General features: G+C 39.1%; 1 protein-coding gene across 1 annotated transcript in view; it reads right to left on the bottom strand.

The window, feature by feature from the left end:
* The window catches only part of phkb (phosphorylase kinase, beta), a gene marked incomplete in the record, with an annotated part of 145,326 nt that overhangs the window by 89,479 nt on the left and 41,890 nt on the right, over positions 1–13,957 (bottom strand). The window contains 2 exon segments of the mRNA XM_037694140.1: positions 3,972–4,067; positions 10,883–10,946. Coding sequence (XP_037550068.1) covers positions 3,972–4,067; positions 10,883–10,946 — 160 coding nt within the window.

Genomic DNA, 13,957 nt, shown 5'->3' with positions numbered 1-13,957 from the left:
ATATATGTATATATATGATGCTTTTTAGTTTAGGGTATGATTGACTGGTAGCTGTTGTTTTTGGAGAAGGCGTTCTTCATTTGCACAGATTGTTCCAGCACTGAGCTAAACCCCTTGTGATTTGACATCTTGTATAAATCCAACATTCATATTAATATATGTGATAGTTGCAGCTGAAATGTTTTATTTGATAAAAAAAAAAAAAAAAAAAAACTGGTGCAGAGGATGAATAAGAAAATTCATTTATTTGACACATGACAAGCAGTTCTGTAACGTCAATCTCCTATGACTACAACACCCCTCTGACCCTCTAATTACACTCATTTGACTTCTCACAAACTAAATGCCTGCTTTTCTGCTTGGCATAATCTCAGTAGATGTGTACACAGACACCATGTTTCTGCATGAAGTGGAAAGGAGAGAGGGAACAATCTTGGATCTACATTTGTCTCTTCATTCCACTGTTTTTATATATTTACAATTCTTCAGCTCTATAGCCGATTTTCATTGTTGTCATTTCAACACTGAACCACAAGTAGAACAGGTATTATAAAGACCATGACATGAGAACAATCCATTGTTGAACTGATGCAATGTCCACTGATGCATTAAAATGAAACTGTGGTTTGGTTGATGTGTGCCATTGACTTTTGACAGATGTGTGGAAGGGGACTACCTGCACACATCTACTACTCACCGAAAAAGTCACACAACTAGAATGAGTCAGAGTCAACCAGTTTGACAAGACTGTCAACAAGGAAGAGGGCCGGCAATGGAGGAGGGGGCGTACCAAAGACACCATCTAATCACAAGCAGAACTGGTTCGTTCCACTTTTGGAGTAAGCTGTTGGAGGAAGAATCAGTTTTGTTGTGTGTTTCCTTGACTGATGAAGCCTTCCAGACCGAAGGTGAAACGTTTCAGCACAAAAAAAAAAGAAACTGTCCAGATGACCTGACTGAAAAATGTTGGATTTTATACCTGGATTATTGAGCATGGACTTTGTTGTTAATGAGTCAGAGAGTTTTATTTGTCATACACACCACATCTGGTACATGTGGTGGAACAAGATAATGTACACAGAGTACCAGTTACATCCCACAATAAAATGTAAAAGAAAAACATCAATAAGATCTAAAATATGAAAGAAGAAAAACTTAAACTAAATATACACTAAGCACTAATAGCATAAAAACAATATGCCAAACAGCAGCAAGAACATGATTCTGTGTGAGCAGATGAGCACAAATGAAAGCAGCAACATGAAACCGATCAGCAGCAACATGAAACAGATCAGCAGCAACATGAAACAAATCAGCAGCAACATGATGTGATTTTTCACAGTGATTATCCTGGTTAGAGATTTGTGAGTCTACTAGCCTCAGGGTAGAAGCTGTTCCTCAGTCTAGTGGTTCTACACTTACTCCTCCTTAACCTCCTGCCTAAGTGGAGTGGGGCAAAAAGTGTGTGCTGGGTGAGTGGGGTCCTTCATGATGCAGGTGGCTCTCTTCCTGCATCTGGAGGTGTAGATATCTGTGATGGTGGGGAGGCTCACTCCAACAGACTTCTGTTCAGCCTTCACCACTCTCTGCAGAGCTTTTCTTTCTGCAGCTGTGTAGCCTCCATGCCACATGTTGATGCTGGAGCACAGGATGCTCTCTACTGCACATCTGTAGAAGGAGGTGAGGACTGTGCTTCCCAGACCGGCTCGCCTCAGTCGCTTGAGGAAGTAGAGTGTCTGATGAGCTTTCTTGATCAGACTGGTGGTGTTGTTGCCCCAGCTGAGGCTGTCATTCAGGTGCACACCCAAGTACTTGGTTATGATGGAGGAGGAGAAGCTGTGGATCCTCACAGACTGTGGTCTGTTTGTTAAGAAGTCTAGGATCCAGTTGCAAATGGAGGGGCTTAGTCCTAGTGTGAATAGTTTGTCCATTAGAATTTGGGGTATCATGGTATTGAAGGCAGACGTGAAGTTCACAAAGAGCATATGGATGTAAGAGTCCTTCTGCTCCAGTTGGATGAGAGCAGTGCGGACCCCAGAGGAAATGGCGGAATCTGTTTATCGATTCTCGCCGTATGCATACTGGTGAGGGACTTCATTGATGCTGATGGTTGTTTTGATGTGAGTCATGACCAGTTTGTCGAAGCATTTAGCAACTACCGGGTGAGGGCTACTGGCCGGTAGTCATTCAGACAAGTCACTGTAGAGCTTTTTGGGACTGGGATGATGGTGGTGGTCTTCAGGTAGATGGGAACTGTTGTCAGGGTAAGTGAGGAGTTAAAGATGTCGACCAGCACCTCAAAGAGCTGATTGGCACAGTCTTTCAACACCTTCTCGTGGATGTAATCTGCGCCGGTTGCTTTGTGAGGGTTAATCCTCCTTAAAGTACTCCTCACTTCGGCTGAGGTCACACCGAGAAGCTCTTCATCCGGTGGTGAGGTGAGTCTGGTGCTGGGTTGTTTGTTCGGGTCTTCAAAGCGTGCATAGAACTTGTTGAGGGCATCAGGCAGTGCTGGGTCTCTAGGACATTGTTCACTTCTGCCTTTATAATCTGTTATACAAGTAATGCCCCTCCACATGCTCTGTGAGCAGGTGTTGGTCGCATCAAATGTACAAATATAACATTTTACTGCCCACTACTGAAGGTAAAATGGCAATGCAGTAATCTCTCAATACTTGGTTCAACTTTTGCGGACTCACTCTTTCACAGACTCACTCTTTCGTGGGTTTTCCATGTCAGATTGTACACATTGTTTCCCGGTGGCCTGGCCGCACTGTGAGTCTGTCTTTCCCCATCACTACTGTGGGAGCTTCAGTGAGGTGGATACCAGAGTGAGCGGCATGGATTGTTTATTTAAAATAATCAAGCACGACCCGAACCGAGCTTCCGATGGCCAATCCACCCCTGGGCGCTTATTGGTTCAGTAACCATAGCATCAGTCTCTCTGCTCTCTTTCGCTGTGCTCTATTAGAGCATTTAGAGAGTTTAGAACATTGTTAAGAACATTGCAAGAGTGTGGGAAGGGTTTATAAAGCCTTAAAATATATATAAATACTAAAATAAATATAATGTCCCTACTTAGCGGGTTTTCACCCATCGTGGGGTGTCTGGGATGTAACCCCCACGATAAGTGAGGGACTACTGTAATGTTTAGTCCTTGTCTGTTTGCATGTGTATACCATGTCACCAAAAGATATGTTTGATCAAAATGACTGTTACGTCATCAGGCGAAACATATTATTTCTAGAAAAAGTATTAGCTTAAATCCCTCCCTAAAATTCTGACATTAGATTTATGGTTTTAGATCAATGACTAACATTGAGATTTTAAATTGAAAGATACAAAAAGAGAAAAATATTCTAATTAGCATATGATTTACTTCTAAAACAGGTTAGAGTGAAGCTAATGAGAGAAGTCAAACCCACATCTCCATGCATGTCAACAACTCATTGATGTGTACTTTTATCCTACTTGGGCTTTAACAAGTTCTGACAACATTGTGTACAATAAACATATTTTTTTTTAAATCCTGGATAAAATGCTCAGCATCAGTCTAAAATATAGAATAAATCACAGCAGTTTGTACATGTCTGAATATAATGACGTCCATCTTGATTATACGAGTTTCTGATTAATTGATAAGTATTTATTAAAAAACTGATCACTGGTTTGCCACAAAAAAATGGCAGAAATAAGAGCATCAAATAATGCCATTTACTTTTTGTACAAATGTTCTCTCATGTAAAACAAATTATTGTTTTTCTGGGATTTTTATTTCATTAAGATCTACTGCAGTATAGCAGTCCCAATGTTAAGAGGGTGCCTTGCCTCTGAAAGGGATCAACATGTGACATCTTGTACAGTCTCACTCTACTGTAGCCTCTGGTGAGTCAGAGACAAACATTTCATTTCTAGATGTTCTTGACTGTGATTTGGGAAGAGACAGGAGGTAGGTACATGGATAGACTCACATGGGAGCGAGACTCTCTTGGCAGCAGTGAGCAGAGGGTTTGCCTGTTCCTGTTGTGGGCGTCCAGATCCACAAATATCACGGACCACGAGCAGCCCTGCAGTGCAAAACACACACACACGCACACAGCAATCTGGTTACACAGGAACATGCTTTACAGGTAAGGTGGCAACTCAAGAGATTTCAGCTCTTGCCTTAGACACCCACAAACAAGTTATTCATCATTTTACACACACACACACACACAAAAGAAAGCCTCCCAACATCTCACCTCAAACCTTCACAAATCAAAACATACTTTTTATCTGTAGGTGGATATTTTTGGCTCAAATGCTTGTTTGAAGTCCAATGAAGGAATGTTTGAACAGCAGTAAGATGATAGTTATTCCATCACTTCAAAAGCCCACTAAAATAAAGAGCTCCAACCGTAGCGCAGGTTGTACTTCTAGTCCACTTGAATATTTTTGAGAGCAGGGTGAGAGCCATTTAGGTTTTTTTCCCCTCCCATCATGAAAGTGTTCAAACCTTTTTTGAGTCTAAAAGTCAGTCCAGTCCACATCATACATCCATCATCTGTGCTTACATAAAAAAATCAACGAGTCATTTCAACAACCTGCTAAGCACTTTTTAATGCAAGTCTTATGCATTATGTATGAAAATTGCCTGCATGTTTTTTTTTTTTCCTCTTCTTCTTCTAAAACAGGTCTGGGCTTTTAGTCAAATCAGCAATCTTTCCTACAACAATTTGCATAGTGTAATGGATTTATAACCACAAATATAGGCAGATGTGTGACATGCAGGTGGAAATATCATATATGGAAATCATTACTTACAGCATATTAGTGTACTGGTACATATTCAAAAAAATGTATATACATACAGGTAAAGTTATATTGTCATAAACGGTAGATAGAAACAGTGCAGACACTTTTCTGTATGAAGGACTTCTTGCCACTGGCTAATTTACAGATCTTGTCCTTGCTTATGCTGATGGAGAAGGTCAGAAAGAACTCCATTGTGTCTTTGTGGATTTAGAAAAGCATATGACCGGGAGGAGGTGTGGTATTGCATGAGGAAATCTGGAGTCGTGGAGAAGTACCGGAATGTTTGACTGGTACAGGACATGTATGAGGACAGCAAGACAGTGGCAAGATGTGCTGTAGGAGTGAGAAAGTTTCAAGGGGTAGGTGGGATTGCATGAAAATGCAGGACTTCAAGTACTTGGGGTCCACTGTCCAAGAAAATGGGGAATATGGTAAAGAGGTGAAAAAAGAGAGTCCAGGCAGGATGGAGTGGATGGAGAAAAGTTTCAGGAGTGATTTGCGCCAAAAGGGTGTCAGCAAAGGGCAAAGGAAAAGTTTACAAAACAGTGGTGAGACCAGCTATGTTGTGTGGTCTGGAGACGGTAGCGTTGACAAAAAGACAGGAGAAAAAACTGGAAGTGGCAGAATTGAAGATGTTGAGGTTCTCCTTAAGAGTGACAAGAATAGATAAGATTAGGAATGAGATCATCAGAGGTACAGCACAGGTTGAACAACAGGAATATAAAGTTAGAGAGGCCAAACTAAGATGGTTTGGACATGTCCAGAGGAGGGACAGTGGGTATATTGGTAGAAGGATGTTAGAAATGCAGCTGCCAGGATAAAGACAAACAGAAAGACCAAAGAGAAGATATATGGATGCAATTAGAGAGGACATGGAGGTAGTTGGAGTGAGGACGGAGTGAGGACAGAGGATGCAGAGGACAGAGTGAGATGGAGGAGGATGACTCGCTGTGATGAACCATGAAGAGAGAAAAGCCAAAAGAAGAAGTCCTTGCTTATGTTAATGTTTGTAGATTGTTCCTTTAAATTATTATATTGTCTGAGAATAAAAGTTTTTAAAAAATGCAAAAAACAAGAGCAACGAGCATGCCTGTCAACAAACTATACTAAAATAAATAGCAATGGCCTTCTAGTGATGATGCATACGTGTTTAAAGTTTCATTAAATGATCTTGAGTGGATCAGAAGTTATGGTTCTAACAAGCAAAGACCTTGTTTTAACTTTGACCTTGATTTGTGACCTTAACCGTAAAGCTGGGGTAATAAATAGTGTGTGAGACACTCTGTGTACTGATGATGCACATGAGTTATTAAAAAAAACACATCTAATAAATTACAGTTTGTATTTCAGAAGTGGGGAAATTTCATAGTTATTCCTTTCAGAACGGGTTAACTACAAAAATCACTTGAAGAGAAAAAACGGTGGGGTCACTCTGGGACTCACTGACTTCTAAGCAACTAAATGTCTCTTATATTGACTGAAATTATTGATTGTGAAACCAGCAGGGCTGTGAGGAAAGAGCAAATACACGTTAAGATCACGCAAAAGCCAAAAGGATGTTCAAAGTTTTAAGACGGCCAAAACTAAAATATTAATTTTTGATGTGCACAAGAACTGTTATATTAACGGAAAATCACTAAAACCCACAGTGTGCCATGAGGAAATGTATCAATCTATAAAATATTATGATACTATCCTAGTTTGGGCTTGTTTGGTTATATCTTGATAAAGACGTATTTTCATAACTGATGTTAAAAAAAAATTGTTACACGTAATGTCACAAAATCTGTGCTGCATTTTAATACATGCTCTGTGAGTTAGACAAATGTGTAGCTTTCTAATTTGTCCCCACAAAAGATGCACCATCTGTTAATGAATGTGGACCTCAGTGCCCATGGTATTAGCACAGGTGAGCAGAAAACAAAGAATGATTTTAAATCCCAGTTTAAGGCTGTGTTATAGCACAGTCCTAACACATAACTTTGTATTGCTACTATTGAAAATAATGAAAAATAAAGAGCAACTTGGATCTGCTATTGGAATAAAGGGACAGTTCTTTCATAGATTCAAACATAGTGAGCAAGTAAATTTTATTTCTACAGAACTTTTCACAAACACAGCATCAAAGTGGAAACAAAATAATTAAAACAATTAAAAACAGAAAAAAAAAGTTAGGTAAAGCCTGTCTAAATAAAAATGCCTTTAGATGTTTCTTAAGAGAGTCAGTGGAGTCTGAACAGCAAAGAGACAGTGAAAGAGCGTTCCAAAGCCTCGGAGCCACCACCTGAAAACGCTCGGTCTCTGAAGGTTTTGAAATGAGTAGGTGGCACCAATAACAGCATTTCACTTGAGCCCTCAAAGTCCTGGAGGGAGATAAGTGGATCCAAAAGGTCCAAAACATATTTGGGGGCCTGACCATGAAGTGCCCTGAAGATTAGGACTAAAATTTAAAATATTATTCCTCAAATGCAAAGGGGGCCAGTGCAGAGAGGCCAAAATATGAGGAATATGACATATGAGCCCTTGTGCTGGTCTTAACCTTGCTGCAGCATTCTGCACAGACTGAAGACGAGACAAAGAGGTTTCGTTTAAACAAGTAAAAAGACTGTTACAATAATCCAAACGAGTAGATATGAAAGCATGGATAATTAGGCCTGTCACAATAAACAATGAATCAATTAATCGCATGATAAATGAAAATGATCAATCTCATTTTGATTTATTGGCTTTATCGTTTCTTCATGTCGCTCTCTTTCTATTGAAGACACTGGATGACAAAAAGCTCAACTCCGGTGCTCTTCACTGACCCCTCCCTTTCTCTTTTCTCTTCAAAATCGATTTTAACCGTCCAAAATCGTGTTTTTGCATAGTGAAAAGCAGCTAAGCTACGAGCTAAGCTAACAGGCCGACTTCAGGAAAAAAACTCCGTCTTGTCGAAGCTCTAAAATTCACAGTTGAAACCCATGCCTTCGTGTAAAAAGTTGTTTTTTCTAAAAAAAAAAAAAAGTTGATAACTTGTTTACTGATTTTTTAAAATTAAAAGCTTTGTGTGAAAAATGCTATGCTAAAGAGCTCAAACCACAACAAGCGTCCACCATTGTGAGAACCGAAGAGAGATAGCCCATGTCACGTCAAGGGGCCTCCTCCCCATTTTTCTTAGAGACACGCTGCTCGCTCCCTCACTATCCATCCTTCAGTTCAAGTCTTATAATTCCATCCAGTGGTCAAAAAAGGTACTATATGCAAAACAAATTAACAAACACTTCTTCTTAAATTTGACAATAATTACTAATTATTGTCAAATTTCAAACAATATTATCGTTTATCGCAATAATTTCTGAGACAATTAATCAAAATGTCTTATTGTGACAGGCCTATGGCTAATCATCTCAAGTTCAGTCTATATGTCACTGTATCAGCTATTTATGTTGAGGGGAAGTGGGGAAAGGACTCAGTTAAAAGATATCAAAACTTCCCGAACCTGAAAGCTGTGTCCATTTATCTAGCACAAAGGCTAAATGTGATACACACCCAGAGAGTCTGCAGCCAGTGGTACGTGTGATAACAGAGTTCAGTATGTACTAAATGTTCCGCTTTAAGGCGTTGAGGGAGTCACATTTGGTGTTGGACGGATGAGAGTCAGCTGGGAAATCAAGATTGATAGGGGTCATTAATAAGCAACTGCAAGGCTGGTGCACAACTGTTCCCTCACAGGGAAAAGAGCCTCTCTCACACACACATTCAACAGAAGCTTAGCAGCATGGATCATAAACCAGTCACCCCTATAAATTTTCTCAACTAGCTGAGTTTCAGAAAAAAAAAAATCAGGTGTGGCTATACTCTATCTTTTACAGGTGTCCAAAAAAGAAAAGCAAGACTTTTACTCTAACACCTGATGACCACAATTTATCATAATATAAACACTCTAAATCCAAGAAATGGCCAGAGGAGTAATTCTGGGTAACAGCCAAGTCTGGAAAAAAAATAATTTAAAAATAATGGAAGAGGATTATGTTTTAATATGTTGACCGGTCTACTCAAAGCTGTTGTATTATAAAAAGCAACGCAACTAGTGCTTAATTTGAGCTGGATCCTGCTTGAACAGGATCTGGGAACTCCCTTATTTTGACAGGGTGTGTTCCGGTAACTGTTTGCTTGGATACGGTAACTCTCAGGTTTACTAATAATAAAGTTATGAACAAATATGACTGCCTTGAACAAATCAAACCTATATTGGATATGTAATCTGAAAATAATTACAAAAACACTAATTTTAAACACAACAGTCACAAGAGTCTTAATATCATATAAGAGCTGCTCCTTCAAGTAAGCATTTCCGCCTCTACCCTTAAAAAAAATGTCCGCCCCTAAAAGTTTGGTCATGGGCAATTTAAGTAAAAACCCAAATATAATTAAACAGCACAACTACGGAAATTGCAAATCAGTTTTACAGTTTAAGTGGGTCATTAATAAAATTTTGATTATTTATAACAAATACAAGAGAAATGTTTGATGGGTAATAATATGACATATATCACATATCAAAATAACGGCACCAATTTGTAACAATAACAGTGATCAAAATGTCGTAAAGACAGTCCAAATGACTTTCATTAAAAAGAAAACTTATTCTCATTGTACAACTAAACAACTGAGAATTGACACAAATGAAGGCAGTAGCAATGGAGATACCGTATTTTCTAGCATATAAGTCACAGTTTTTTTGCAAAGCACGACAGCTCAGTGGTTAGCACTGTTGCCTCACAGCAAGAAGGTCCTGGGTTCAATCCCAAGTTGGATCTGGGGTCTTTCTGTGTGGAGTTTACATGTTCTTCTCGTGCTTGCGTGGGTTTTCTCCAGGTATTCCAGTTTCCTCCCACAGACCAAAAACATGCATGTTCAGGCCCAGGCCTCCCTAGCAAAAGAAATCTGTGATCTCTATGGGATTTGCCAGGTAAAATAAAGGTAAAATAAAATAGATTTGTCAGTCCTGCGACTTATATGCCACAACGACTTGTATACGTTTTCCGCATATTCATAATGCAAATTTTGACTGACGCTTTAAATTTCGAAGAACTGCAACAGCGAGTCCTCTCGTGCATGCTCACTTCACTCAGCTGGTGCAGGCGGAGGAATGCTGGAGAGCTCCGACTGCAATGGATGAATGGATGGATGGATGGCACCGCATCGCCCAGGTGAAATAAAGCTGTTTTGACCATTAAATAAAAGCGTAATAAACGCAACAGGTCAGCGGCGACGCATAATAACGCGGCTTATATGTCGAAGCAACTTATACATGTTTTTTTCCTCTTCATGATGCTTTTTTTGACTGATGTGACTTATACTCTGGAGCGACTTATATGCCGAAGAATACGGTAGTATTCGATGTGTGAGTGTGGAGGTGTTAGGATGCTTGAGTGCATGCTTAACTCACACAAGGAGAGACTTACATAGGTAAACATAGATGTTTAACAACCTGTTAAAATACACCACAATGCAGGAAATGGCATCTGCTATATTCAAGACTGTCTGGGGGAAGACCCCCAGACTCCACCCCCTCAGCTATTTGCATTCCGAGAACATTTGGTGTACAAATTAAGCACTGAAAGAAACCCAAACATAAACAAAACACCACCACTAACGGATTTGCAGACGAGCAGGCTGGGAGATTCTCAGTGAAACCCGGATCAACTGTGGCCATCGATCAAAGGTCTGTTGAAGCACAAACAATTTGCTGAGACAAACACAGGCGCACAAATGCCCTGATGGTCAAAGGCTCACAGATACGGAGTTAAACTGATGAAGCAGCAATAATTAGAAAGATGATGTTCAACTGGCAACACATGAGAAGCTTCGAAATAAATTTCAGCTCATCTGGTGCTTGCACAAGATGGCAGCACGACACCCATTAGGCATATCAGGTTGATGTAGAGCACTTTAATGGGGCACTGCAGATTTTAACTGCAAAGTAGGCTTTCAATCTTGCGTGAAGCAATGCATTTAGTGAAACAACAAAGAACAGCATAAGTAAGAAGGAATTTGTGTGAAGAGTGAGTGCGTGAGGAAGAAGAAAAAAACAATACTGTACCTGGTTTCCAAACAGATTGAATCCATTGATGGCCTCCAGAGCAGCTTTGGCGAGACCCACAGAACTGCAGAGTAAAGAAAAACAAGGGCCGTGAATCACACGGTAGAACAAAAAAGATCTCCAATTTGTTAGGCTTGACAGCAAATGCAGTGTTGTGATGAAGGCAGCGCCTTAAAACAGAGGCGTTTGTTTTTCAGCCTTTGGAATCGCTCAGCTTCTTAAAAAATAAGGAAAAAGTATAACTTTCAAACTTTTACGAATATGTGATAGGATTCAATAAAGTGGGAGTTTCCAGAAATGTTTGTTTATTATAGTGTAGCTCTTAGGAAAGAAAAATAAACCAAATTTCACAGTGGCTGGCTACAGTGATTGCAGTTCAGATAAAAAAAGCAAATTCATTTCACTGTTATGTTTCCCTTTTTATCCTGCAGAGATTTCTCTAAAGCACATTATGAAATAGAATATTGTTTGGAAATGAAGACAACTGGCAATTTAGCTGTTTTTATAAAAAGAAAGTATTTGTTACCATCAGTAAATACTGGATCAATGCTTACGATACAGAAGAGTACCCCTCTAAGAGTGTCCAGCTTCTTCAAAGTCAAAGTTTCTTTATTTGTCATTATTTGTCATGTGCTTCCAGCCAGGGCACTAAATATGAGCTCAACATATAGCTCTAATATATTCATTTTCATAAAACTGTTCAGTTCTAAAAGTAAAGTTTGATGAGTCAGAAATTTGGGGTTTGCACAACTTTACCAATTCAAACAATGACAACAATCAAATCTCACTTCTATTGAGCACATATAAGAGATTTTGGTCATTTGAGTATTATTTAGAAAGCTCCCTGTTTCGTTTTTTGTCTGTACAGGTTTACAAAACTAAAGAAGAAGCTGGTCGGTTTGAACTTTTGCCAAATCAAATCCATTTCATACACAGTGGTTTGCAGTTTCATACCAGCAGGATGTAAAAACGGTTACTATTTCACAACCATGCACTTACTTCATGCATGTACGCACACACTCCCCATGATCATATCAATACATGTTACCGTATTTTTTTGGACTGTAAGGCACACTTAAAATACTTTAATTTTCTCAAAAATCGACAGTGAACCTTATTCATTCAACCTTTATTTAGACAGGTTAATCCCATTGAGCCTCGGGGACTCATTTACAAGAGAGACCTGATTGTAATAAAGAGTGATGACAACAGTGGAACAACAAAGACAACAACAGACAATCATGAAGATGCGTACAAACTGAGATGTTTTTTTTAACAAGTGGAAAATAAAATGGAATTTAAAAGAAAATGTAACAAAAAACAGTTAGATTATAAGGTGGTGTAGAAAACTAAAAACAGGAACATGTCTGCATTGGTCCTTGCCAGGAACTTAACAGACATTTGAAGTCACTTAGAGAGGTCAAGGTCGAGAGCTTCATATCTTTTTGCAAGATATTCCAGAAAACAGGAGCGGAGTAGGAGAAGGCCCTTTTGCCAAGTTCAGTCCGCATAGAGGGAACACTGCAGGTAATAATGTCCTGAGAGCGCACGCTGTAGCTGCACTCATGCAGTGACATGTAGGAGGAGATGTATGAAGGCAGCAGACCAAGAAGTGATTTAAAGATGAAAATGTACCAGTGAGAGAGTCTGTGTGAAGTTAATGATGTCCAGTTAACCAGTGAATACAGGGTGCAGTGGTGGGTACAATAATCACAGCCAGTTATGAATCTTAATGCACCATGATAGACAGCATCCAACATCTGCAGGGTTCTTGTAGGAGCGTTCATTTAAATAATGTTACCGTAATTAATGGAGGGAAGGAAAGTCACAGTTACAAGGCGTTTCCTAACATTCAGAGTTACAGAGGAACTATTTCTGAAAAAGAAACCCAGTTTAACTTTCAGTTTCTTTACCAAGTTTTCCACGAGCTTAAAAGAGAGATGAAAGTCGACCAAGATACCCAAATATTTATAGGAATCGACAAACTCAATAGCGACAAAATTTGAGGATAAAATCAAAGAAAGAACTGCTGGTACCGACTTCCTATCCTTTTGGTTTTGTCGGCGTTTAGGACAAGTTTATAATCCAACAACTTATAATAAACAGCTTACAACGCGGTGCACCTTATGTATTGATTCTGGTTGTGCTTACTGACCTCGAACTGATTTTATGTGGTACACGGCGCTCAAAAATCTGTCAAAATGAACTTATTTCACTTAATGCGCCTTACAATCCACCTTATAGCCCCTGAAAAAAACGGTACCTAAAAAGGGGAAAAAAGAAAATGTACCATTTTCTTTTATTCTATTCTTAGTGTATTACAGTACATTAAATCATTTACACATGGATACAGGTTATGTGCCAACTAATAATGTACAGTGAATAACCTAATACCTGCCAATATTATTATCATTTTTAACACTTTAAATGTAAAAAAAAAAGTAGTATCTTGTCAATAATATAATAAATGAATATGACAACTATGCCATCCATTACAGTAGTCCCTCGTTGATCACGGGGGATCCATACCCTGAAGCCCTGCGATAAGTGAAAAACCGAGAAGTAGAAATAGTAGTACAAGTAGTAAATAGTAATTCATTTTCATTTTAGTTAGTATGTATATATATATAAATATATATAGTGTTATAAACCCTTCCCACACTCTTGCAATATTCAAAACAATGTTTCTAAACTCTAAACACTCTAAAAGAGCACAGCATGTCATGGCCTCAGCTCTCTGCCACGGCTGCACTCTCGGCCATGCCCACTTCTCCGCTGAAGAATGGAGATCAACAGAGGAGGAGCTGCAGGAGGAAGTTTCTCCTGCAGTGTGGGCTGCACACAGGTGTAGCAGGTGCTAAATAATTTAAAATAATTCCTTTAAAATAAAAATTTCATGCCGATTGTGCGGCTCATCCATCAATCAGTCAATTGTGTGTCATGTCCAATCCTATTTTGAAAAACCGCGATAGAGCAAGTCTGCAAAAAACAAACCATGAAGTAGTGATGGACTACTGTATATGTATTTTTCACTATACCTGGCAAACTGCAAAGAAATTACAAAAAAAAAAATAA

Source organism: Nematolebias whitei, chromosome 2, assembly GCF_014905685.2.
Source record: "Nematolebias whitei isolate Nwh7 chromosome 2, NemWhi1, whole genome shotgun sequence".
NCBI classification, from domain to species: Eukaryota; Metazoa; Chordata; class Actinopteri; order Cyprinodontiformes; family Rivulidae; genus Nematolebias; species Nematolebias whitei.
The sequence above is the reverse complement of the archived record's forward strand: the minus strand, read 5'-3'. Positions and strand labels throughout refer to the sequence as shown.